Source organism: Euleptes europaea, chromosome 17, assembly GCF_029931775.1.
Source record: "Euleptes europaea isolate rEulEur1 chromosome 17, rEulEur1.hap1, whole genome shotgun sequence".
Classification (NCBI taxonomy): Eukaryota; Metazoa; Chordata; class Lepidosauria; order Squamata; family Sphaerodactylidae; genus Euleptes; species Euleptes europaea.
Window position 1 is genome coordinate 49,768,653 of NC_079328.1, and position 26,054 is coordinate 49,794,706.

A 26,054-nucleotide genomic window follows, 5' to 3' on the forward strand; every position below is an offset into this window, starting at 1 on the left:
GAGCACGAGAGAGCTAAGCCCACTTGCATTCCAAAAGCCCATTCCGAACAAGCCACCTGAGGCATGACTGTGGCCGAAGGCACATCAAGCGCTGCCCCAAAGCAGGAAGGAGTTCAGAACGGGAAGAGCAGAAACGAGGCGTCTGCTCCCCCTGGAGGGCGCAGCGGGTTAAAAATCCGTTTCACACCTCAAAAAGCGCACTGGGAAAATTCGAGTCCAGGAGCACCCTAGAAACCGACAAGAGTTCTAGGGTATTAGCTTTCGAGAGTCAAAGTGCCCTTCTTCGGATACTTCATTAGTACTTTCTGTGGCCCCAGAAGGTTGGACCAGAACCAACGGGTTGAAATGAAATCAAAAGACTTTCCGTCTAGACATTCGGAAGGATTTTCTAACAGTCAAGAGTGGTTCCTCAGTGGGACAGGCTTCCTCGGGAGGTGGTGAGCTCTCCTTCCCTGGAGGTTTTTAAGAAGAGGTTAGATGGCCATCTGTCACCAATGCTGATTCTGTGACCTCAGGCAGATGATGAGAAAGAGGGCATATTGGCCATCTTCTGGGCATGGAGTAGGGGTCACTGGGTGTGTGTGTGGGGGAGGTAGTTGTGAAATTCCTGCATTGTGCAGGGGGTTGGACTAGATAACCCTGGTGGTCCCTTCCAACTCTTTGATTCTATTCTATGACTCTTGAAAGCTCATTCCCCCAAAAAATCATGTCTGTCTCTAAGGTGCGCCCGGACTCAAATCGAGCAGTTCTACTGAAGGCCAACATGGCTACCCTCTGAGACTGCGCTAGGAAGAGCCACTGAAAGTCAGGAGTGTGGCATTTTCTTGCATGAGAATCTGCACTGGCGGCTCTCTGGACCCAGCATCCTTTTGCTCGCTGTCCCCAAGAGTATAGGCCTGAGACGCATTCAGTGGGGTCAGCCAGGCACATGCTTCTGAGTTCACGAAGCCATGTGCTGACAGCGCTGACACACGGAATCTCCCTCCCCTGCAGCTATATTTGTGTCCCAGAGCGAACTCTTGGAGGGTGCCAGCTGGACCACAGGCGAGATCTGCTCGGCTGAGGTTCACTCACCCGCTAACGTCCCATCCAACACAGATTGAATCATAGAATCGTAGAGTTGGAAGGGACCACAAGGGTCATCTAGTCCAACACCCTGCACAATGCAGGAAATTCATAACTACCTCCCCCCCACACACACAGTGACCCCCTACTCCATTGCCAAGATACCCTCCCTCTCATGAACTGCCTAAGATCATAGAATCCACATTGCTGACAGATGGCCATCTAGCCTCTGCTTAAAAACCTCCAGGGAAGGAGAGCTCACCACCCCCCAATTGCTCTCCGTATGAGTTCTCCCTTCTATCTCCAGCAGTGCATCAGAGAGGTGAGGCGATTCATCGGCAGAAGCAAATTCTGACCGGCTTTTCACATAGATGCGTGTGCAGAATCCCAGAGCATCCCCTCAGCTTTGTGCAGCAGAAACACTAGAAGGGGCAGCTAGAAACGAGATGTCACTCCTGCTCCTTCATGGCGCTGGCTTTTGATAATTTGATTTGGCTTCCAGTGGTGGCTGAACCGCAAGACCTGCAGGGGCTCAGACTAGCCCCTACCCAATGAAAAGAACCCTTCAAGTTGTGGGGAGGATGGGGGGAGGGGAGAGACAAACAGACACAAACACGCTGCAACTTATTCACAGTTTTTATTCCCGTCAAGTCTACTCAAGAGCCACTGACCCAATGGTGTAATACCTGGACCACACGCTTTGTGGCAGCGGATCTAACAGAGCTTGTGACCACCTGAAATGGTCTCGCATCTCTCTAGCTTCTAAAAAGAAACAATTATTACGTGGAGAAAAAGAATTTCAGAGAAGGTCAGTTCAACAAAGACCTTTCTTTTTTTTTTCCTTAAGGGGAAAGAAAAAATGCCAACCCCAAACAATAAAAGCACACCCGAGTTCCATCGGTGGGGTGATAAAGGAAGCCCCCTCCTCTGTCCCAGGTCCCAACATGCCCTCCTGACCAGACTGAAGTTCTTGAACCCATGCTGTTTTTTTTTCTTTAAAAAATATACTTTAAAAAATAATGTTCCATAAAAATACTATTGTTCCTAGTCAAACACAGATATTGCAATAGCAAGAGTTAACTGCTTTGTTCTTCTTTCTCTATAAAATGTGAAAAGGATATTATCACGTTGAGAGATGTAGAAAAAAAAATGCAAGAACCTCTAGAGTATCACAAAAGCCAGTACAAAATGAGCGAGGCCAGCCGGGGGAAGCGGGGGGAAGAGAAGGGAGCTCACGGGTGGGACCGACATCCTCTTCTTGGGGGGGTTTCCGGAATGCTCACCAGCATCTCCACTCAGGGGTCTGGTCCAGGGCTGTACTTTGCCTCGGGGGCAACAGCGGGTCAAGGACACAATAAGTCCTTTTATAAAGTTTCAATGTCCCATGCTTTTTTTTTAAGTTTAAAAACTCCAAATGAGTTAACACACTGTTGATTAAAAAAAAAAAGAAACCGAGAGAAGTCTCCACAAAATGCATTGTTGCTATGTAAACCGCAAATGGAGTGAGGGCTGATGGCGTGAAACTCTTATTAAAAGCCTCCTAATAAAACAGGCCCTCCATACGTAGATATGGAACCACCACCCCACAGTACAAACCAGGCAGTGTGGCAACCTCTGCGCTTCCCCTGACCAGCCGGCTGGCGCGTCAGGACAGCTCACCTCTCCGCTCTGCAAGACGAAGGGAGCTTCTGCTCGACTCCGGCGTGACAGGGCGGAAGCCGTGGACACGGGCTGCCTGCTCGCTGGGTGAGGCCGAGGGAAGGATGAGCACGGAGCCTCCCCAGCGGGAGGGAGGGGGCCTGCAGAAAGGACCCCACAGCTGTTCCCAGCTGCCTCTGGGCAGCTGCTTTCAGTTCTCGGAGAGGGAGAGGGCCAGGGCCGCCTGCAGAGCCGCTTCTTCGTCAATGCTGTAATCCTGGAAATGAGAAGAAAGAGACCGCCTCGAGGAACAAGAGTGGGAGGGCCTTGCCCTGCCTCCCCCCACCCAATATTAGGCAATACCTGGGTAGGACTGAGCTCGCAAGACCTCTGGTACGCTGGGAAACCTAGCCTGCAGCTCAAAACCCAGCCCTGAAATTAGCCGCAAATGACACAAAGGACTTCCCAGGTGAGTCGTGCAAAGATCTCGGCTGCCAGCTCACACCCAGAAAACACAGGTGGCAGCAGGTGTGTGTGTGTGTGTGGGGGGGGGGCTTGCGTATCCCTTCTTAGATTGCTGAGTATCTGGCAGGCTTTTTTATTAGAGTATTTTTGTAATTTAAAAAGCATGATGTGCCAATATCGTAAACTGACTTCAACCCTCCTCTGGGGGGCGTGGGGGGAGAGACACGGAATAAGAATTTACACATTTAGGATGTGGCAGAATGCTGTGGCTCAGTGGTAGAGCATCTACTTGTCATGCGGAAAGTCCCAGGTTCAATCCCCGGCACCTTCAGTTAAGAGGAGCAGGCTCTATGTGATGTGAAAGACCCTTTTCTGCTTGAGACCCTGAAGAGCCGCTGCCAGTCTGAGTAGACAATACTGACTTTGATGGTCTCATTTTGCATAAGGCAGCCACATGTGGCAGCAACACATTTTCCCCCAGCACGGGCCAACCCTAGAAGCTCAGTAGCCATTTAGCCCCTGTGTGAAACGACAGTTTCTTGAGACCGAGCAGAAGCCTGCAAGGAGGATTCTTTGCCCACTCAGCAGCACAGGCTGTGACAGCCAGGCAAACGCAGCCCTGCCCACGGCCCAGACACCTTGTGAGGTAGGTGGGGCTGAGACAGTTCGGAGAACTGTGACTGGCCCAAGGTCACCCAGCAGGCTTCATGTGAAGGAGCGGGGAATCAAAGCTGTTTCTCCAGATTACAGTCCACCGCTCTTAACCACTAGACCATGCTGTTCTGCACGACTTGTGGGGGGGGGGGGAGAGACACCACTCTGCACTCAACCCCTCAAGTTGTGCACAACAGCCTGGAGAGGGGGGAACGAAAGGCAAGCCAAACCGCTCACTCATTCATGCGCAAACACACGCAGCTCTGTCTGAAAGCATTATTCCGGATCACCTCCAGGGAAGGAGTCTTTTAGGAGCGGGGAGACAGAGTGCCTGGTTGGGCTGGGAAGCAGAAGCCGCTTGAATTTCAGTGCCAAACACGCCCCCTTCCCCGCCCTCACCCATCAACAACTGAAAGTTCAGTCCATGAGCAAGAGATGTGACGGAGCCCTTGCCCCAATTACCACCACTACCCCGATAACTGGGCATCCATTCAGGGCTTTCAACATCTGACCCTCCCACCCCAGCAGAGCTCACCACAAACGTGTCATAGGAGAACTTGTGCCGGTGGAGAAGATGCTGAAGGAAGTTGGCGCTCTTGTAGCTCGGGTCACCCCATGGCATGGCTGAGCAGACAGGACAGACCTGGAGCACCCAGGGAGGCAAAACAGAACCGGGGTCAGAGCAGTCCTATGCATCAGGGTGGCACACAGAAGAGGAAGAAGAGAAAGTTGGTTTTTACATGCCGACTCTCTCTACCACTTAAAGGAGACTCAAACCGGCTTACAATCGCCTTCCCTTCCCATCCCCACAAGAGACACCCTGTGAGGTAGGTGGGACTGAGAGAGCATGACTGGCCCAAGGTCACCCAGCTGGCTTTGTGTGTAGGAGAGGGGAAACAAATCCAGTTCATCAGATTAGCCTCCACCGCTCATGTGGAGGAGTGGGGAATCGAACCTGGTTCTCCAGATCAGAGTCCACCGCTCTTAACCACTACACCACGCTGGCAACCACAGTTTGCACACCTCTCGTCAGTGTCACTGCGGGGGAGAATGAAGAGGGCTAGAACAGGCTGATGCTATCCCCCTGCCATTAGGAGAGACGCAGAACTGGTCACGCTGCGCAGAATCACACCTGGGAACAGAATGCAACTGCTTGGGTCCCTGAATGCAGAGGATGGCATCCTCCTACAAGAGGCTCAAACAACTTCTCTGAAAAATCCACGTTAGCTCAAGCAGTCGTCTGATTGTGGCTTCAAATTCAGTCCTGCACCATCAACGGGGTTCCATGAAGAAGAATTGATTTTTATACCCCACTTCTTCTCTGCCTTTAAGGAGTGTCAAAGTGGCTTACAATTGCCTTCCTTCCCTCCTTCACCTTGTGAAGTAGGTGGGGCTGAGAGAGTTCGGAGAGAAATGTGACTGACCCAAGATCACCCAGCAGGCTTCATGTGGAGAAGTGGGGATTTGAACCCAGTTCTCCCAGATTAGTATTCACTGCTCTTAGCCGCTACACCACGCTGGCTCTCCACATGACACAAACCGCTCGAGGCCGGCCCAACCACACTATTCCCCTACACTGAATCCTACGGCTGCTTTTGGAAACAGTCTTCAAGACGAGAGCGATATTACCCACAACACACATTCATGACCCAGTGGCAAGGAAGGTGCAAAAACAGAACTGCTCCTTGCCCCTCCATGCTTGGGAAAGAGTTGGACTTATAGGAGGCATCTGGTCATCTGCCTCTCCCTTTTCTTCTGCTGAAGAAAACAGAGGCAGCTTTGCCTCGGCCCGCCAGAGATGATGAACAGCGATTAAATGAACTAGAAAGAGGCAGCGCATTCAATGCCTGGAAGCACATGTGCACAAACTACCAGCTCTCAGCTCTGCACAGGGAACTGATTCCAACAAGCACTGGCTTGCACAGTTTGCTCTCCTTACTACTCTCCCCAGGTCTGCATCAGTAGAGAAGTGTGTGCTTCTCTACAATAGGAGAACACGGTGCAGCTAAGCATTTCTGGCTCACGGTCTGGGTTTTTGGGCAAGAGCGTTTGGAGGCCAAGGGGGGGGGGTACAGAATGGACTACCACAGCATTCCCTCTCCAGTTCCCACAGGCTTTCATTTTGTGGCGATGCCTCTGGGACATGAGTGTCACTCACCACTTTGTTGGGGTCATTGCGGTGGTTTTCCATACAGTGCTTCACCAGCTCCTGCTGGTCCAGATTCCGTGCTCCGCAATAAGGGCACACAAAAGTGGATCGGTTTGGGATATTGCTGCAAAGGGGGAGGAAGAGAGAGAGAGGAAAGCGCGTGCGCAAGAGAGGGAGGGACCTGGAAGGATCACCCAGAAGAAAAGCATTGGGAAAACTTCCTCTTGAAAGAACCCACCAGGCCCCCACCTCTGAGAGCAAAAGCCTTGAAGCCCCTTTCTGATCTGCTGCTCCAACTGGGGGAGAAATTAATACCTGGGAATGGGCTGGGATGTTGGGACAACGGGAACAAACTTTGGACAGTTGGCCATCTGTTCCTGAACCTTAGCACAGGACGTGACGTGCGACCTCATTTTTGCTAGCGTCACCTGGAAGACAGAGGAGGAGGAGGACTGGGCACAGGAACATTATCTTGATGGTTTTTAAATGCTCGGCCCCTTGTCAAATTTTGGAAAAAATTAACAATACACAAAAGCATAAATAAATACGTACTGACAAAAGGAGAGAGAAGAGGGAGATAATTGGACAGACACACCGGAAGCAAGCTGAGCCTCGGCAGCGCCTCTAGCGCCTCACAAGCTCACTTTGGCCCCCTGGGCACAGAACCGGCCTCGTGTCCGGAGCAGAATGGTCCAGCAAGATGCTTTCTGGCTCCCATGCCAGGGCTTGCCTCCCCTTAAACTACTCAAAATACCTGCTGACAGTTAACCACCAGACAGTTAACTTACACAACCCCCCATCACTACACAGCACAAACACCAAGCAGGTGAGTTGCAGAAAGGTGCTTACAGAAGAGATGTCTTGCATAAGCAAGCCAAGCTATACAAACGGCAACACATGGCAAAAAAAAAAAGAAAAAAAAAAGCCCTTGCTGTAGGGAGAGGATTATTTTGACAGGCAAAATGGATTTCTTTTGGTCCTATATGACCATATCAAACTGCCGTATACCAAGTCACACCACTGCTTCACCTCAGTCAGCACTGTATACTGAGTGGCTAAGGCTCCCCAGGGATTCAGGCAGACTCTTTCAACACCTGCTACCCAAAATCCATAAAAAATAATTCTGTCCACCCTGCAACCGGTCGTGAGTGTGGCTCGGCAGACCATTTGCCCTCCTTTCTGCCTCTTATAAGTCCCACACGCTCTCTGTTGTGCCAGAAAGACCCAGCCAAGAACACAACAGATTTACAAAAATATTCTTCGAAATGATGAAAATGTGCTGATTCTCATAACAGAAGACTTCTAAATCTCGCTTTGCAGATTTTCCCACCAGCTGGCCTTCCTGGTGTCAAACCTCAGCCACTTGAGAGGTGGGTCCCTGAACCTACTAAGCCACCCCAACCACTTCCTCACTGTCTAAACCATGGGTGTCAAACTCAATTGTTACGAGGGCCGGATATGACATAAATGTCACTTGGTCGGGCTGGGCCATGCCTCGCCAGCCCAGATCGGGACTGGGGATGGTGGTAGCTGTCTCGGCTGGCTCATGGGCCAGATCCAAACTCTCAAGGGGCTGGATTCGGCCCAGGGGTCTTATGTTTGACACCCCTGGACTAAACTGCAGGCAGGCATCTGTGCACAGATCTGCCCCCGCTTCTCTGGTAAACAGCTCCCAGGAGTACCTTCTTGGTGCAGCCCCGGCAGGGGGCCTTGAAGGACGACAGCTGCTTGTCCACACTGGAGGCCTTCTCCACTTTCTTGGGGTCAAAGGGCATGCGGCAGAGCGGGCAGAGGGGAGACGGCACCTGGAGGCAGGGCTGCAGGCACTCTCCGCAGAATCTGGAAAGGAAACCAAGACCCGATGCCGTCCCCCTACTAAGAAACACATGCACCCATCTGTGTATTGCCAGCACATTCAACATGGAGGCTAGCTGTATTCCTCTCCAGGGCAGGGTGCTTGGAAACCTACAGGGGAGGACCAAAACTATGGAGGAAATCATGAGGACACCACTCCCCATGCCCTTGATTATGAACTTGGTGCACAGACTGTACTGCAATGGGGTGTTCTATTTTGGGCATCATGCAAGAAGGTGGCCTGGCCATAAAGACTCCAAGCTGGTTGAAGTTTGCTGTGTCACAACTGGGGCATGTTATGCTGTCCTGAAGGCCACACAGCACCCGTGAGGACACCGGAGCAGGTCCACCTGTTTGCCATGGAAGTGCTCACTGTCTCCTGCCCTTTACAACTATAAAAGCGAGCGAGCAAGCAAGATAATCAGCATGCCCGTGCATCCGTAAGGAAACTCCCATCTCTGCCCTCTGAGCCAGGGGCTACAGGAATCTGAGCAATGATCCCGAGAACCTCAGGCGAGATAATGCATTTCCAGGTCGAGGAACGGCTGCCACACGAAAAGTTTTTATGCCTGCGGGATCAGAGCTCTGAAGTTGAAGGCAGTGGAAGAAGCTCTTGCAGAATAATTACAAGGCCAGAAACAGACCTGAGGGAAGGAAAGGCAGCCTAGCATCCCACCTGCTAACATGCCAGCTTTTTGACAGATTTCATCCAATCCTGAACAGCCAACTGCCCAGTCTTACGTTATCTTTGCCTCCTGCCCTGGGAACTCCCCCTGCCCTATATACTTTTCAAAGATAGCCTTTTTTATTTCTACGTCTTCGCCAACAAACAAGTTCTCTGCTCCAGAAGACATCGCAGGAGGGAAAGACAAGACGACAACTGCTGGGGAGGGCCTTCCCCACTCCTTGCCACAGGGGAACTGTTGGCTGCAACCCTACTGCTACCAGTGGAAATTTATTGTGCTGATGTAGAAGAAGAGTTGGTTTTCATATGCCGACTTTCTCTACCACTCAAGGAAGAATCAAACTGGCTTACAATCACTTTCCCTTCCCCTCCCCACAAAAGACACCCTGTGAGGTAGGTGGGGCTGAGATAGTGTGACTAGCCCAAGGTCACCCAGCTGGCTTCATGTGTAGGCGTGGGGAAACCAACCCGGTTCACCAGATTAGCCTCCGCCACTCATGTGGAGGAGTGGGGAATCAAACCCAGTTCTCCAGATTAGAGTCCACCGCTCCAAACTACCACTCTTAACTACAAGGTGCACTACAGGAATGACACAACCCCTGCCCACAACTTTTCCCAGTCCACATTAGAGGGACAAGGCAGGGGAGGCACAGGGCAAACAACCGGGGACTGGCAATCAAGAGCAATGCCAAGAGAGGGCAGCCTCTTTTCTCTGGCATGTCATCTGCTTAGCACTGGGAAGTGCCAACTCATATGACTCAAAAGGCTTACCCTGTGATCAAGGTGGAAGTGGAAGAACTGAGCCCAGGAGACCCTGCCCTTCTCCTAAACTGTAGCTCACACATTTGCCTTGTAGCACAAGACCATTTTCACAGCCCAGTTGGAGGCATATGCCTCCCTGGGCCCCACTGCTGCCTATGCTGCAGAACATCTAGCTGTGCTCGTCCACAGGGAGACTCGGCCACAAGACTCGCTGTCTTCAAATAGATCTCCAAGCCATTATCTCTTGGGGCCAATGAGACACTAACGGTCATTCATTCGCTTTGACATCAATTGCAATTCTCCTTGCTCTGCCTCTTGTGATGGTACCCCTCCATCCCAAATTGCTCTCTGCCCAAAAAGCTATTTTCAGCACCCACTTCTAGAACACACCTATGAACTGCAAGTTTACCCAAGGAGAGAAAATGCAGTTGGCCATACATGAGGTTCCGCAGATCAGAGAAGCTACAGCATCTTCACACAAACAGCTTTCCTCTCTTGGCCTGGCATGAAAGAACCCCTTGTTCTCCGTGCCTATCAGCTATTACTCAAGATGACAAAACACATGAATGCAGCTAGCAAACTGCAACATGCAATAAAACAGCTTGTCTCTGCGGTTCCACAGGACCCCCTTGCCTTTGTGCTGGTAAAGACAAATTGGGCCAAAGTCCATCTCCAGGGCCGGTTCTCATGACAAGCAGCCCAAACTGCTGGTTAGAGTAGCACAAGAAAGAGGGCCCGAGATACCACAGGGGCTCGATTTGCTCCCAACTATCTCGGGGGGAGGGCATGCAAGGTGACCTGCATCACCTTCTCCTGGGCACATACTACCACCAGCTGGGTGAAAGAGAAGCCCCCTCTGGCAATGCCCAGGAGGGCATTGGCATACCTTACTTACAGTACCAAAATACATTGAACAAAATACAAAATACACACTTGACACTTGAGAGACACTGTCCTTCAGTGTTACTCCTCTGACGATGCCTGCCACAGCTGCTGGTGAAACGTCAGGAAAGAAAATACCAAGACCACGGTTACACAGCCCGGATAACCTACAAGAAACATTGAACTGGCCTTGTCTGTTTCTCAAAGGAAGATCTACCCTGCTCAAGAGCTTCAGCAACTAGAAAAAATTCTCAGAAGAACGTGCCTACAAGCCAAGACCTCAAAAACAAAAAACAAACAAACAAAAAAACTTGGCAAGACAAGCCTTTTGGTTGACTGGCTTAAGATCTCACAGCACTAGCTGGAGGACAGAGTTTCCGGCTCTTCCTCTATGTGAATTCTGAAGGCATTGGAACAGCACAGATTTGGTAGCAGAGCTGCCTCAGGAAAAGGAGGGGCAGCAACAGTCACACAATCCAACAATTTTGGGCACCGTGGTTGCCTGGAACAGAAGTTCATGATTCAAATAAAACCAAGGGGATGGAACAGATGGTCTCGCACCTGGTCTCACTCAAACCCACCAGCAAGGAACCAACCCTGGCTCTGCCGCCCATGCTTTGTTATTGCTCCTGACAAACCTGCAGAAAGCATTTTCAGGGTCCTCCTTCCAAACATGACCGGGGAAGCCACCCCCAGGAGCCTCCTTGTCTTGCCCACTCCCTCCCACCCACCGCTTGCTTCCCCCAACTGCAACCTTCCCTTTGGGTCCCTGAAGGCACCCCTCCCCTCTCCCCATGCATTGGTTCTGTCTGCCACCCCCCACCAGGACCCTTCTCTGGCACCCAGGATGTCGTCCCCCCCAGCCCCTTTCTGGTCTTCTCCGCCCTGAAGCTTGCTGGGTAACCCTGAGCGCCAATCATAAGAGCCTAAGAAAGGCCATGCAGGATCAGACCCAGGCCCATCGAGTCCAGCAGTCTGTTCACAGTTGGCCAACCAGGTACCAAACAAGACGACTGCAGCAGCATTTACCCTGCCTGTGTTCCACAGCACCTCATATAGTAGGCCTGCTCCTCGGATCCTGGAGAGAATAGGTGTGAATCATGACTAGTAGCCATGGATAGCCCTCTCCTCCATAAGAACACAAGAAAAGCCCTGCTAGATCAGACCCAGGCCCACCAAGTCCAGCAGTCTGTTCACACAGTGGCCAACCAGGTGCCTCCGGGAAGCCTGCAAACAAGACGACTGCAGCAGAATTGTCCTGCCTGTGTTCCTCACCACCTAATATAATGGGCATGCTCCTCTGATCGTGGAGAGAATAGGGATGCATCATGACTAGCATCCATTTTAACTAGTAGCCATGAATACTCCTCCATGAACATGCCCACTCCCCTCTTCAAGCCTTCCAAGGTGGCATTCATCACCACATCCTGGGGCAGGGAGTTCCACAATTTAACGACACGTTGGGTGAAGAAACACTTCCTTTTATCACGCCTAGCCCACCTCACTGGGTTGTTGTGGGGATAAAGGGGGGGAGGAGAGCCACTCATTCTGCTTCCAGCTCTGTGGAGAGAGGAAGGCATCAAAGAGTTCCCCCCAGCTGCTCTCCATCATTCTCCCCCCACCCCCACGGAAGGCTCAGAGCGACCACCCCTCCCCCTCCTCATCCTGGGGCAGGGAGTTCCACAATTTAACGACGCGTTGGGTGAAGAAGCACTTCCTTTTATCACGCCTAGCCCACCTCACTGGGTTGTTGTGGGGAGGGGTGGGGAGGGAGAACCACTCATTCTGCTTCAAGCACCGGGGAGGGAGGGATGGATCCTAGTGCCCCCCCCCCAGTTGCTCTCCATCATTTTCCTCCCCCAACGGAGGGACCGACAGCGACCTCCCCCTCCTCGGCGGCCATCACCACATCCTGGGGCAGGGAGTTCCACAATTTAACGACGCGCTGCGTGAAGAAGCACTTCCTTTTATCACGCCTAGGCCACCTCACTGGGTTGTTGTGGGGATAAGGGGGGGGGAGGAGAGCCACTCATTCTGCTTCCAGCTCCGTGGAGAGAGGAAGGCATCCAAGTGCCCCCCCAGCTGCTCTCCATCATTCTCCCCCCACCCCCACGGAAGGCTCAGAGCGACCTCCCCCTCCCCCACATCCTGGGGCAGGGAGTTCCACAATTTAACGACGCGTTCCTTTTATCACGCCTAGCCCACCTCACTGGGTTGTTGTGGGGATAAGAGGAAGGCATCCAAGTGCCCCCCCCAGCTGCTCTCCATCATTCTCCCCCCACCCCCCACCCCCCCCGGCGTCCCATCCGGGTCCCGCGCCCCCCCCTCACGTGTGCCTGCAGGGGGCGATGCGGACGGGGCGCTGGTAGACCTCCAGGCAGATGGGGCAGCTGAACTGGGCCTCGAGGGCGGCGCCGCCTTCGGGGGCCGGGTGGGCGGCGCTGGGGGCGGCGGGGGAGGCCTCGCGGGACCCCCCCCCTCCTCCTCCTCCGCCGCCGCCGCCCGCCGACACCAACAGGCTGCGGAACATCGCGGCGGCCATGGAGACGGCGGCCCGGGCGGAAGCGGACCCGGCACGTCATCGCCCCGCGACCAGGGGCAGGGCGGGGCGGGAGGGACAAAGGCCCGCGCGCGTCACACGGGCGCGCCGGAAGTGAGGCCCTTTCCGCTTCCCCCCTCCGCCGGGCGAGGCGAGGCAGGGTCCGGCCGGGGATGTGCGAAGCCCAGGCCGGGGGCTGCGGCGGCGGCGGGGGGCGGCCGGCGCGGGAGCCGCGAGGCGGGTGAGGAAAGGGGGCGGCGTCTGTGGAGGTCGTGGGAGGGGGGGGCAGGGTCACGGGCCCGCGGAAGCCCCGCCTCCAAATTCCATGGGCGCCAGCCTGCGGAACTCTCTGCCCCTGGACAGTATTGAGCACATGAAGCTGCCTTACGCGGAACCCGACCCTCGGTGCGTCAAGGTCAGCCTTGTCTCTTCCGACTGGCAGCGGGGCTCAGGCAGAAAAGGGTCTTTCACATCCCCTACTCGCCTGGTCCCTTTAACTGGAGATGCCGGGGATTGAACTTGGGACCTTCTGCATGCCAAGCACATGCTCCGTCACTGAGCCACAGCCCCTATTCATTTACTTTACTACCTTTCTCCCCAATGGGGACCCATGTGAGGGTTCCCAACCTCCCTGTGCAAACTCCATAAAATCACTTGCTCAGACGGTCATGCAGAAACAAGGAACTTTATTGGAAGCTTCAGGGTAGTATAGACCTTACACTGGTAAAGTTGCAAGTGCTCACAATTTCACAAAGACAGAATTATAACCCCTACAGGGAAGCAGATGTCAAATGTATGTTATGGGAATCTACGAGATAATTGTGCATGGTACAGGAACATCAAAGACCTCAGGAAGCTCGTTATTGCTATCTGCCTACCAAGGCCATAGCTGGCGGGAGGGAGTCGGAGAGAGCAAGGGAGGTGGACGTGGGAAGAGACATTCCAATCTGGGGCCTGCTAGACGCAGCGCCTGAACCAAGGAAAGGCAAAAGGCCTGGACTGCTTTTACGAGTCCAGGGGTGGGTGGGAAACACACAAGGCAAAGGCGTACAGACCCTCACAACCCAAAGCAGCTTCCATCGTTCTTCTTTGCTTCGTTTTATCCTTACAACAACCCTGTGATGTAGTAGTAGAAAAGGGCAAGAGTCCAGTAGCACCTTAAAGACTAACAAGAATATTTTCTGGTAGGGTATGAGCTTTCGTGAGCCCCAGCTCACTTCTTCAGATATCTGGTATGAGCTTTCGTGAGCCACAGCTGGTATACCTGGTATCTGAAGAAGTGAGCTGTGGCTCACGAAAGCTCATACCCTGCCAGAAAATACTTTTGTTAGTCTTTAAGGTGCTTCTGGACTCTTGCTCTTTTCTACTACTGCAGACAGACTAACACGGCTGCCCACTGTGAATTATCTGTGATGTAGGTTAGGCTGTGAGGGTGTGACTGGTTCAAGGTCACCCAGCAACCTTCCGTGGCAGAGCTGGGGTTTGAATCTGGGTCTCCCAGACCCTAGTCTGACACTTCAGCCGCTACACGGTGCCCCTTATGGTTTCTTCTTTCCTGCAAAAGCCTCTTGTATTACCTTTATTTCTAGTCCCACTTTCTCATTGAGGCTCAAGGCAGGCTACACAATGTACATCAGCGCAAGCAACTGAATAAGACATTTGATAAAAGAAGTAATTGGGCCAGGATTATAGAAATCTGAAACAAAGTATAAGTATCAGACATGATATGTTAACAATAGCAGAAAAGTGGAATTACATAGAAACGGTGCAGTGACAGCAATATAATGCATTCAGCAAATGGATAATATACAGAAGTGTAGCCTACAGTTGCATTCCTTTTATTAAAGCACCTTCTTGTGTTCTGGTCTTTTCTTTCGCTTTCCATAGCCGCCCCCAGAAGTGCATGAAGTGCAAAGAGGGACCTCCGGTGTTGATCATCCGTGTCGGAGATGCCTTTTGCAAGTAAGCACCAGGGATGGCAGATGCAGGAGGAACTGGGCACAGCAGCCTTCAGCTGGGAGCCTCCTGCCACACCTACGATACACAGAGCTTCATGGCCACCAGCCTGCTCCTGAACGCTAGCCAGAATTCCTGTTTGCCATGAGTGGCTTCTTTAAAGGATTGGGGGAGAAATTGGGATTTATCTACAGCGCTAGGTGGATAGGGTAAAGCTTCATTCTGTTGGATGTCAGAAGAAGCCGTTTCAGGTGAAGGGCAGGGGCTGCCCAAACTCATAACTCCCCCACACTTGTCCATAAAAACCTGTGCGTGCTCTTCCCCCTCCCCCTTCCAAGTTGTAGATGGCTTTAGACTGCTGAGAAAGCTGGCTGTTGTCTGCTTTTTTCATTTTACCCTCAGATCACAGAATTATGTACAATGTGGGTTTCTGGAGCTGTTTGCTTTCAGAGAGTGGACATATTTTACAGGAGCATATTCTGATTGCAGGGCCTGTTTCAAGGATCACTTCGTCCACAAGTTCCGTGCCATGCTTGGGAAGAATCGATGCATTTTCCCCGGAGAGAAGGTCCGGTCTAATTATGTCTTGGCAGTGGGAAAGATGACTAGAAGTGACAAGGACAGTTCATAGTAACCTTTCAAGGCATTCCTTCTTTGCTGCAGGTTCTCCTTGCGTTTTCGGGTGGACCTGCCTCCAGTGCAATGGTGCGGCAAGTCCAAGAGGTATCTACTCTGGGCCCCGTGGAGACTAGCTGGATCTACGGTTGGTCAGTTGAAAGAGTCAGCCAGGGGTTGGGTTTAGCATAGTGATTCTCAAACTGCCGGGGTGGGTGGGTGGGTAGGTGGGTTTCCAGTCACAGAAGCTTGCTGCCACCTGCACCCCTCCCTGACAGGTTGTTTTTTAGGCAGGATTCGGAAACACTTGGTTGTAGTGTTTTTTGTAATCCAAGGCTGGATTACTGCTCCGATCTGCAGAAGAGGTGTGAGACAAGGCATGTTTAGAAAGGGGCCAAAGTTGAGAACCTTTGGAAAACAGAGATTTAGGGAAAAGGGTGACAAATTAATTTTAAAAGGAGGTGGTGGTGGGGGAATCTTGCACTGCCTGTATTTAAAAGAGTGTGTTAATGTATTGTGCATTGTTAGATGCTCAGAAACGTTTATTTAGCCAACCCCAACTCTTGCTTCTCAGGGCCTGAGTCAGGAAGCAGCCAAGAAACTCCGCTTCAAGCCAGGCATCCTCTTTGTTGATGGTAACGCTTCTTCCGTGTCTTTCCTTTTGTGCCTGGGAGAGCAAAGGCCAGTAGGGCTGGGGCAGCTTGTTAAATATTGTTTATATGCACACACACATTTTTCTCCTTTCCCAAATGTGCAGCTAGAATTTGATGCCAGGATTGGGACTGCCCTGGGGCTAGGCTATCTTTTTGCATTCTGATCTTCCTGTTTTTCTTGCTGTGTAGAAGGAGCTGTGTGTGGGCAGGACCTAGAGAAGCGAGGAGAGGTCTGCAGTCGGGTGGAGATGATCCTGAGAGCCACAGGGTTCCCCTTCCATCTGGTGCACTTGGAGGAGGTAAGGAAGACACCTGCGCAGAGGCAGACCTCTACCTGAGACCTTGGAGAGCCATCGGCGATCTGAGTAGATAATACTGACCTTGATGGACCAAGGGTCTGGTTCAGTATAAGGCAGCTTCATGTGTTCAGGCAGGGCTGTCAGGGTCAGCTCCCCCTCCCCTTTATGCTGGAGCTTCTCCCTTTCAGCATACTGGGGTCTTATTAGCTTATCAGTAATGGAACAACCTTATTGACCCATTTACCCATTGGTGTTACACTAGAACTTTGGCACTGATCTCAGACACCCCCTTTGTTTTCCCCCACTCACATAATGAGATCACAAAGTCTTTAACCTTCCCGTTCAAAAAGCAGAGTCACCTTTAAGGCTGATCAGCAAGCATCCTCTTGCTACCACAAGCGCTCCCATCTGCTCCCCTTCTGCTTGTCCTTTGGGTGCTTTTGCAGTGGCTGAACAGAGCCTCCCGGTGTCATTTGGTAGGTGTTTGATCTTCCCGGTTCCATCTTGCGCTCCGTTTCCCACGACGCCACAGACAGCGGCCAGAGCTACAAAGAGGCTGTGGATGGTTTCATACGGCAGCAGCAGCAACAGAGGGTGAAGACAGGGGACTCTCTGCCAGGCCGGCTGTCTGAGCTGAGTATACGAGACCCTTCCGGGAAGGAGGCAGCAGAGATCGCGGGGCCTCTGTCTGTCTCACACATGGCAGAACTGACTCGCCTCTTTGGAGCAGTGAAGTCGCTGACGGCCAAGGAGGAACTCCTGCAGACTCTCCGGTGAGTTCCTGAGCTGGCAAGAGAGAACTGGTGGATGAGTTCCTCGCCAGCATTGGGCCCAAGGAGGGGCAGAGCAGTGATGTTCTTTGGATCGGACCTGGCAAGTTCCTGTTACCGCTCAGTAGGAGAGCCAGTATGGTGTAGTGGTTAAGAGTGTTGGACTAGGGTCTGGGAGACCCAGGTTCAAATCCCCACTCAAGCCACGAAAGCTCGCTGGATGACTTTGGGCCAGTCACACTCAGCCTCACCTCCTTCACAGGGTCGGTGTGAGGATAAAACGGAGGCGAGGTGAATGATGTAAGCTGCTCCCAATGGGGAGAAAGGCGGGGTATAAATAAATTAAAACAAATAGGGGTTATTACACTGATATTTAGTATAACTATATCCACTGATGGAGCATGTGCTCCAAAACTAAAGGCTTGCGGGGGGGGGGGGGGGACGGACGCCGGCCAGGCTACAGTCGACCTGGTGGCCATGAGGGTGCTCGCACCTGGGCTGTTGGTGGGCGCTGCAACACAGCCCCCCCCCCCCGCTGCTCTGCTTCCTCTGTGCTTTGGGGGGGTGGCGTCAGGCCGTTTGGCCCCTGCAGGAGTTAGAAACGGTCCTTCTCCTCTTCAGGAACCACCTGATCGTACACGTGGCACGGACAAACAGCTACACCAAAGTGATGATGGGGGACAGCTGTACCCGCGTGGCCGTCAAGCTGCTGACCAACCTCTGCCTGGGCCGGGGGGCTTTCCTTGCAGGGGACACGGTGAGAGCAGGGCCCCTGCGTCTTTGCGTTCTGGGCCTTCCCTTCTGCTTGCTGCTTAGTCCCTCTACACACAGCTAGCCCGGCCTGCCTGGCTCCGCTTGACCCTCCTCAGGCCCAGTGAGAACCGTTCTGACCCCGCAGCAATCCTCACCCCGCCTTCCTCTCTTTCCCCTCCCAGGGCTTTTCGGACGGCCGCCATGGCGACGTGCTGGTGTTGCGCCCCATGCGGGAGTATTCTGCCAAAGAGATTGCCTTCTATAACCGTCTCTTCGGGGTGCCTGCTGTCTTCACACCCTCGCTGGATACCAAAGTAAGGTGGAAGCTGAGTGGAAGCTGAAGCTCGCTTGCCCTTCTGGGTGCCTGCGGAGCAGCCCTTGCCCACGACAGTTCCAGGGAGAAAGCTTTTCATTTGCGGGCCCCGCTGGTTAGTTAGGTAGTCACAGTGGCTGAGAGTCTGGCTTTAGAAAAATCTTTCCAGCAGTCTAACCAACCGGTCCTATTTATTTATTGGGGTCTTATGATTTAATGTTTGGGGTCATTTTATTGTTATGGGATTTCTGGGTCCATGTGTTAGCTGCATGATTTGGAAGTGCAGGATGCAGGAAAGAAATAGGGTGGCGCTGGGCTTCCAGGGGCCCTTCCCCTTCTGCAGGAACACAGTGGTCTTGTCCTACTCTCTCCTCAGGCCCCTGACCGAGCCAGTATCCACCGCTTGATCGAGAGCTTCCTCTACAAGCTGCACTCTGAGTTCCCCTCCACCATCAGCACCGTCTATCGGTGAGTGTTGCCCCGCTTACCTAAAGAGGAGCGTTCTTGTGCCACCTGGGAGGTGTACCTCAAGAGTATCTTCCCTTGCCAACCTTCCTTCCACCAGGCTGTTCCTTCTTGCCACCTTGTGAGGACTGTGGGCACCGATCCCCAGTGCTGACAGACAGGCTACGGTGCCCACACGCACGCTCCTTTTGGTGCAGCCTATTTCCTGCTTGAGATTGTCAGGCACCGCTGGCAGAAGTGCAATGCTGCTTTTGCCAATTGTTGGGTCCAGAGACTCTGTTAAAAACGAGAGGTTTTTAGCTACTGAACTCCCAGCCTTTCATGCTGGGGAAGGCCGTTGCCAGCGGGCCATCTTTGTGGGCTTCCCTCTGGTATTTGACTGACCACTATTGGAAACAGGGTGTCTGGCTCAGTGGGGCCATCGGTCTGATCCTGGGCTACTCACAGGATAGCCCAGGCAGCCCTGACCGCATGAAGACTTGCCTTCTTGTCCGTCGAGCCCAGGCCCACCTGCTCTGATGGGCCTTGGGCTCTCCCCGGGTCTCTAGCAGAAAAGGGTCATTCTTTGCTTCTGCTACTTAAGATCCTCTTCTTAATGGGAGATGCCGGGGCTGAATCCTCGGTCGTTCTGCATGCAAAAGCATTTGCTTCCCTTAATGTCGCAGGGGCCAGCACAGTTAGGGGGCATGGGGGTGTGTGACCAGGAGAATTAAGGGTTGGGCACAGAATTATCCCTGATTAAGGGTGGGGCACTGCCTGATACTTTCTCCGGCCTGTTCTGCAGGACAGGTGAGAAACTCGGGACGACCCCTCGAGATGCTGATGCTGGCGGAGATGCCGAACCCGAGCGTTGCCTCTTATGCCTCTGTACCCTCGATACCAATGTTGGTATGTGGGGGTGGCACTGGGGTGGGGGAAGGTGGTTGGCGCCTGCTTCATGCTGTGGAGAAGGGGAGGCCCCTGGACTGTGAAGGGCCAGGCAGACCTCAGGGAATCAGCACTGGAGGAACCAAAAGGCCAGCTGCTTCCTTCCTGCCCCTCCCCTCTGGGCAGAACCAGCAGTTCCCTCCCCCAGATCAGCCCAACCGGAAGGGGGGGTGCACTGTCCAGCAAACTTCTCCTAAGAGTTAAACAGTTACAGCCAGCACAGGGGCTTCTCTGGACCAAGCCGCAGTCGGTCAGTCACTGGGACTTCTGTAAGCCTGTCTCCTGAGCAGTGGCTATAGAAGATGGTGCCAAGTTGTTTTCTGTTGCTCCAGAAGGTCAGGCCAGAACCAATGGGTTGAAATTAAATCAAAAGAGTTTCCGTCTAGACATCAGGAAGAATTTTCTGACAGAGCGGTTCCTCAGTGGAACAGGCTTCCTTGGGAGGTGGTGAGCTCTCCTTCCCTGGAGGTTTTTAAGCAGAGGCTAGATGGCCATCTGACAGCAAGGCTGATTCTATGACCTTAGGAAGATGATGAGAGGGAGGGCACCTTGGCCATCTTCTGGGCATGGAGTAGGGGTCACTGGGGGTGTGTGGGGGAGGTAGTTGTGGATTTCCTGCATTGTGCAAGGGGTTGGATTAGATGACCCTAGTGGTCCCTTCCAACTCTTTGATTCTATGAACACCTTAGGTGGAGGAGAGGCATCTATGTGGGGTGTAGGTGTACTTCCTCATTGTTGTGGGAGGCACAGCGATTCTTCCTGGGGCGTGGATGCACAAAACACCCCACTTACCAAGTTGAGCAAATCCAGCATTCGCTGTCAGCCCACCATCGGCTCCCGAGGATGGAACGGAACCTTCCAACATGCCACCTCTGCCTTTCTTGCAGTGGATGGCTCCTCCTTGCAGTCCACGCTGCTGTCAGAAGAGCTCTGCCAGAAGCCACCACCATCTGCTGGAAGCGGCTGCTGCGGAGGGCCCCCGACCCAGACGGGCTGTTGCAGGGGGCCTCCGACGGCAGGGTAAGGAGGAGCTGGCTCCAGAAAGAACTTAGCCGGGAGGGGGAAGAAGACGACCCCTGCTCTGGGGTCTTCTGTCGCATGATGAGGGTGGCCCTGGGCGGACACCTAGACAGCAGCCGGCTTCAATTGCTTTCACCCACAGAGCCATTCCGCCCCAGGTCCAGCTTTTCCCGCTGCTGTGCTACAGCTGCCGGCTGACTGTCAAAGACATGGTAAGTTGTGAGGAGGAGAGGGAAGAGGCTGCATTCGCCAGTAGGGCATCCTGGGAACAGCCTCGTGGTGTAGTGGTTAGGAGCGGTGGATTGTGATCTGGAGAACCAGGTTTGATTCCCCCACTCCACATGAGCGGCGGAGGCTAATCTGGTGAACCGGGTTGGTTTCACCACTCCCGCACACAAAGCCAGCTGGGTGACCTTGGGCTAGTCACAGTTCTCTTCAAGCTCTCTCAACCTCATCTACCTCACAGGGTGTCTGTTGTGGGGAGGGGAAGGTGATTTTAAGCCAGTTTGATTCTTCCTTAAGCGGCAGAGAAAGTTGACATATAAAAACCAGCTTTTCTTCTTAACCTGCACAGCAGCGGCTGTTCTTTTCTGCTCCACGGATCCAGAGTGGGAGGCTAGGCTTCCCCAGTGTTGTGATTTCATCTGCTGTGTGTTGCGAGAGAGGGATGCTGAGGAGTTGGGGGGAGGGGGTTTGGCGCACAACCATCCAATGGACAAGAAGGGTGTTCGGATAAAGATGGCAATTGCAGAAGTTGGGTTCAGAAAGATATGGCCAGGTTGTTGGTACCTAAGCTGAGGCTTTGCAGGGATGGGTGGGGTGGGGTGGCCCCTTGCCTCCGGCTTCATGTTCACCAGACAGGATATGGGGGGGGGGGGGAATGTGCCCAGGCTTGCTCTTGGGAAACTCTTGGCTCTGCCTATCACCGCTGCCCATTCGTGCACTCTCTTTTTCTGCAGACCTGCCTGGAGCCTCTCCCGCTGTACATTCACTCCGAGGCCGAACGCCGGCAGCACAGGTAAAAGACCAGAGAGACGCCGATGAGGGATAATCCCCTTGAGCCCTCTAGGGAAGGCACCTCAGATGCTTTCCACCCCCCATCCCCAGGGCCACATCCTCTGAAGCATCAATGTGGATGAGCCTTGCAGGGATGGTGAGAGACAGATCTGAAGGGTCCAGCCCTTTGGTGGCTTGGGAGCAGTTCTAAACCGCAGGTCAGATCTTGGCCTCGGCAGCGAGGAATTCACATAGCCAATTTAGCTGCTCGGCCTCACTCCCCGGGAATTAATTCAGCTCCCTGCAGACACAGCGGGTGGGAGAAACCCAGGTCAGGCACTTTGCATGCTGAACGTCTGAGCCTAAAGTCGGGCCTGCTGAAGTGGGGTGGGGGGAGGCACTGCCTGGCACCCTCCAGGCTTAGCCCATGAGTCCTCCCCCCTCCTTTCACAGTAACGTAGGAGGCATTCCAGCAGGGTCTCCTCTTCTGGGGCTTGGAGCTGCTAAGTAGAGCTGCTCCTTATCAGACCCTCCCATGCAGAGTCCGGTACGTTTTCTCTTCCTTCCCCCAAGCAGGGCTGCGATGAAGCAAGAGATCCAGGAGTTCCTTCTCGAGGACGATGAGGACCTTCCGGCAAGCTGACGAGCCAAGCCCTGCCCTCCACTGAAGCCCAGCCCAGCATCGTCTGCCCAGGCAGACTCCTTGGTCCTGTCCTCTCCCTGCCAGGAGAAGACGGCCTTGGGCTTTTAGTTTCTCTCTGTGTTTTAATGACTCTTTTCTAAAGCAAATACATTATTTTGAATCCGGGCGCGGCTGACTCTGACTGGAGAGGATGGAGGCAGGCTCGTCCACTGGTTACAGGAAGCACTTAATCATTTGCAAAGTGCTTGAGAATCCCTGGAGGATAAAAACACCCCCTGTGAGGCAGGGCAGTAGGGCTTCCACTGAAGTCCAGAGTGTTATAAATTGCAGAGGTGCCAACTCCTCCCTCGGCTTGACCCCCCCAAACCCTTCTGTCGTAAGTCGCAGAAATTCTAAGCCAGCAGAAGACAACATTGATTCTCCCCCTCCCCAAGAAGCCACCAGTTCTGTAAGCTGCTGCAAGAGCTTATTGGACTTGACCTTTGTGGGTGTGTGGGGGGAGCACAATATTTAAAACATTTTTTCCACCCCCCTGCAAGGTTAGTTTGTTTAACTGTGTCCCTCCCCCCAAAGTGGGGGTGAGGGTGAAGCCGAGAATTCCCATGGTGAAAGCTTTTTTTGGGGTGGGGGCATCAGCGCTATTGCTTGTCTGTACTGGTGAGCCTAGCCTGCTAGGACACCACAGAGAGACAAACTCTTATTTTAATTTTTCTTTTATTAGATAGATCTGTATAAATAAAACCGCTTTCTTAGAAAAAGTGTTTTTGGGGTCCAGCTACCCCTTGTCCGCAGCAGCTGGGCCTGGCGAGTAGCGGTGCCTGGGCTGAGGCACTTGCCTCTGGAACAGGAGAAAAGGGGGCAGGTGGGCTTGGAAGGTCCGTGAGGTCAAGAGGGAGGAGGAGTGTTGTGCCCCCAGCATGGTGGGGTACAAGCAGGTTATTGCTGTGAACGCACGCCGGGCTTTCGAGCAGCTGAGTACTTCCCACTACAGTTTTCTAACTTCCGTGCTGGTGCACCGTCCCCCCCCCCACTCCATTTCCCCTCCTGCAGCAAATGTCCCAGCCAGGGAGTGCAAGGCACACGGGGGCTTACACCCTACTCTTTCCAGAGCCTTTTAAAAAAATAATAAAGTGAGTGTTTTTCCCCTCCCCCAGGCGGTGGGGCAGCAGGTACGGCTCAGAGGTCAGGGGCTGCCCCTCCTAGGAATCCTCAGGCCAGGCAGGAGGTGGGAGAGAGAGGCCGTCTCAGGATCCAACAGCGTTTGGAGTGCTTTTCCTCCCAGTCCTTTAGATCCCTACGGAGAGAAGATTGGCTCCTGAATGTAGCGTCTTGCAGATCGGGGGGAACCGGTTCTCCTGCAGGCGTCTCACTCCTTCTCCCGGGTCCACTTGATCATCGTCTCGGGCGAGCGGTACAAGAAGATGAGCTTGGCGTAGAGTTCCTCTTCCAGTTCCAGCTCGCCTGTCTCGCGCACCAGGAAGATGTCGTGGCACAGCTTGAGGATGCGGTCCACGCAGGGCAGCTCCTCGAACATGATGGAGTGGGAGATTTCGCTGAAGAAGCCCCGCACAAACTTGCCGATCACCAGCACGATGGAGACGTACAGGCCCATGATGCTGCCAGAAACGGAGGAGGAGCAGAACGTGAGGGGGGAGGCTCGGGTACAGACACCTCCCCCTGGCACACCAGACCATTTCGCTCAGTTCTCTGCCCAGAGGGGCAAGCTGAGCTCTTTGGGCACAGAGTTCCACCCCTGAACTCAGTTGCTGGAGAGGCCAGATTGGAGCTCCAAGGACTTTGGTTCTCTTCTGCAGCAAAACGGGAAAGTAGCCCCTCCCCCCACCTCCCAAAAGACGAAGGCCCTTTTCTGGAAAGCTCGAGGCAGGGGATGATCCAGCCCTAAGTTCCCTGACCCAAAGATCAATGTTTACTTATTTAAAATACTTTTTTAACTTCGTTGTTCCACCCAATTTGATTTTCGAGGCAGGTTACCGAAATCCAAAACAGCGTTAAATTGCATTGAACAAAATACGCCACAGTAGTGGCAAATCAGATTAAGGAAACTAGACTCCATCGACAGGTCAGCCATTAATTTTTTTTTAAAGAGTCATTTCCAAACTTGCCCACATCACTTCTGGAGCAAACGGCCCTCGGGGGCTCTGGACGCACCTGCCGTTCCCGCCACAGCAGACTTGGAGGGTTCAGGATACTTACCCGTATCCTGCCAGGAAGCCCAGGCTGGGAGGGCTGACTTTGTCGCTGAAGATGACCATGGGCAGGATTCTGCAGTCCTCCCGCTGACAGTTGGCCAGCCGGATCACCCACCACTCCAGGAAGCTGTTGCTGCTGTTGCCCGGCCCCACCCTCTGCCGTTTCAGCTGTACTTCCACGTCCGAATAGCTGTCCTCTTCCTCTGCCGGAGGAGATGGAGGGAAATGCCGAGTGAGACTCCGTGCCCACAACTGCAGGCTGTGTCTGCAGGGTCAGCTGGCAAGGCCTTGAACTGCAGGCTACTAATCTGGTGCTTGACCGGGATCCATACCACCACCAACCCCCCCCCCCCGCCCCCCAGGACCTCCTACTGTGTAACTCCCACTCCTTGAGTCATAAGAGCCCGTAACTGATCTCTTGTTTCAGAGAGGGATACTGAAAATCCTAAAGGCTTCTGTGGAAGACAAACTACTCCTTGCAATGGTGGACAGCTGTCCCCTCCCCCTCCCCAAAAAGGGGACAGATTTAGCAGTCAAGGAATGTGATCAGATGCTGGCACCAAAATCTAACAGCAGCTGGTCAGAATTTTCAGACATCTGTAAAAATCCTGACTGAAAATGCCCCCCCCCCTCCCCAGGGCTGCATGAAGCCTCAACATGGGTCCTTGCCTTTTGGCTGTCCGGCCCACCCCCCACCCCACGATTTTGCTCCCCCCACCCTGTGAGGTTCCTGTTTTGGGTTGAAGCGTACACCAGGAGTTGGCAGTCACAGAACGCCAACATGTGGATTGCTCTGAAGCTTGTCTTTATCCTGGCTTGGATCCTCCTTCCCAGAACTGGCTGGAGGGGGTGGGGGGGGCTTGTCAGAACTGTAACCTCCAAACATCACAAACCCTCCTGTTGTTTTCCCAGCCCAACTTTGCTAGTATCCTGTTTGTAGCTTCAGGCTGGCCTCATCTCCTGCATTACCCCAGGAAGAGATATTTCTCCTGCTCTGCAGCAGCCAAACACTCCTTCCTCCTGTTCCATTTGTATCTCAGTTCACCCCATCTTTGTTTTTGCTTGTCCTATCCTCCTGTGAGGTAGGACCTGCATCAGGACTGTAACTTCCTCGATTTTTAAGGAGTTTGGAAATAACCAGTGAGCCGGATCCACGCCAAAGTGGCCATTTCCACTGATTCCGATTCCCTCTTCCCACAGCACACACCCCTCCTGTCATTCCTCAGGGCCCCCTCCCTCCCCCAGGAGCAGCATTTTGTGGAGATCAGCAGGCTGCACTGGGGGGAGGAACATTCCATTCCAATGATGGAACATTTCGTCTGGACGCAGCCCAATGCTACATTTCCTAATTGCAAACCCATAAACCTGCTCCTTTCCCTCCTCCCATTGCCAGCTAAACTCTATTATTCTCCACTCATAAGTTAACGTTCTTCATTCCCTTGATCCTTCTTCAGTGCATACCCCAACCGTAGGGGGAGGGGGGAGATGGTTCGTACCAGTTGGGGCGTTGTCCTATGGCCTAGGTGCCCACGCCTACCAGGTTTTCAGAGCCTGCCACAGAGCCTATGCTCATTCTCTGGGTGAAAAATGCCACAGAACATGGGTAACTCCGGGACTGCCAGGGCCTGGTGCCCTCCCGGCTCCCGTCCTGGTCTCACCTGGCAGCAGCTGCTTTACAGGGTTGGCCTCCGGGCCATTGGGAGCACGGATGTAGGGAGGGAAAAGGTGGGGAATTTTCCTG

General features: G+C 53.3%; 3 protein-coding genes across 3 annotated transcripts in view; 1 reads left to right on the top strand and 2 right to left on the bottom strand.

Annotated features, from left to right (window-relative positions):
- Positions 1–2,883: 2,883 nt before the first annotated feature.
- Positions 2,884–12,696, bottom strand: RNF166 (ring finger protein 166). The gene is made up of 6 exons (XM_056862751.1): positions 12,485–12,696; positions 7,654–7,810; positions 6,287–6,399; positions 5,981–6,095; positions 4,358–4,465; positions 2,884–2,980 (listed from the first exon to the last, which is right to left on the bottom strand). The coding sequence occupies exons 1-6, from the start codon at positions 12,694–12,696 to the stop codon at positions 2,915–2,917; spliced, it is 771 nt and encodes a 256-aa protein (XP_056718729.1). The 3' UTR covers positions 2,884–2,914.
- A 1,838-nt stretch (positions 12,697–14,534) lies between these two features.
- Positions 14,535–22,103, top strand: CTU2 (cytosolic thiouridylase subunit 2). The gene is made up of 14 exons (XM_056862752.1): positions 14,535–14,655; positions 15,139–15,217; positions 15,313–15,372; positions 15,839–15,899; positions 16,107–16,216; positions 16,697–16,989; positions 17,608–17,743; positions 17,922–18,053; positions 18,429–18,520; positions 19,302–19,405; positions 20,332–20,464; positions 20,607–20,676; positions 21,424–21,482; positions 22,037–22,103. The coding sequence occupies exons 1-14, from the start codon at positions 14,597–14,599 to the stop codon at positions 22,101–22,103; spliced, it is 1,455 nt and encodes a 484-aa protein (XP_056718730.1). The 5' UTR covers positions 14,535–14,596.
- A 1,355-nt stretch (positions 22,104–23,458) lies between these two features.
- PIEZO1 (piezo type mechanosensitive ion channel component 1) overlaps positions 23,459–26,054 on the bottom strand; it is a 49,279-nt gene continuing 46,683 nt past the window's right edge. Inside the window, exons 44-46 of the mRNA XM_056862395.1 lie at positions 25,972–26,051; positions 24,318–24,516; positions 23,459–23,719 (exon numbers count right to left, since the gene is read on the bottom strand). Coding sequence (XP_056718373.1) covers positions 23,470–23,719; positions 24,318–24,516; positions 25,972–26,051 — 529 coding nt within the window. The 3' untranslated portion in view covers positions 23,459–23,469. The remainder of the gene's footprint in view (positions 23,720–24,317; positions 24,517–25,971; positions 26,052–26,054) is intronic.

Coding starts and splice junctions, on each gene's coding strand:
- RNF166 (XM_056862751.1), bottom strand. CDS start 12,696: ATGGCCGCCGCGATGTTCCGCAGCCTGTTGGTGTCGGCGGGCGGCGGC. Junction 6,400..7,653: donor GCCGGGGCTGCACCAAGAAG/GTACTCCTGGGA, acceptor TCTGTCTTCCAG/GTGACGCTAGCAAAAATGAG. Junction 4,466..5,980: donor GCAATGACCCCAACAAAGTG/GTGAGTGACACT, acceptor TGGGTGCTCCAG/GTCTGTCCTGTCTGCTCAGC.
- CTU2 (XM_056862752.1), top strand. CDS start 14,597: ATGAAGTGCAAAGAGGGACCTCCGGTGTTGATCATCCGTGTCGGAGAT. Junction 16,217..16,696: donor ATCTGGTGCACTTGGAGGAG/GTAAGGAAGACA, acceptor GTCATTTGGTAG/GTGTTTGATCTTCCCGGTTC. Junction 20,465..20,606: donor AGGGGGCCTCCGACGGCAGG/GTAAGGAGGAGC, acceptor TTTCACCCACAG/AGCCATTCCGCCCCAGGTCC.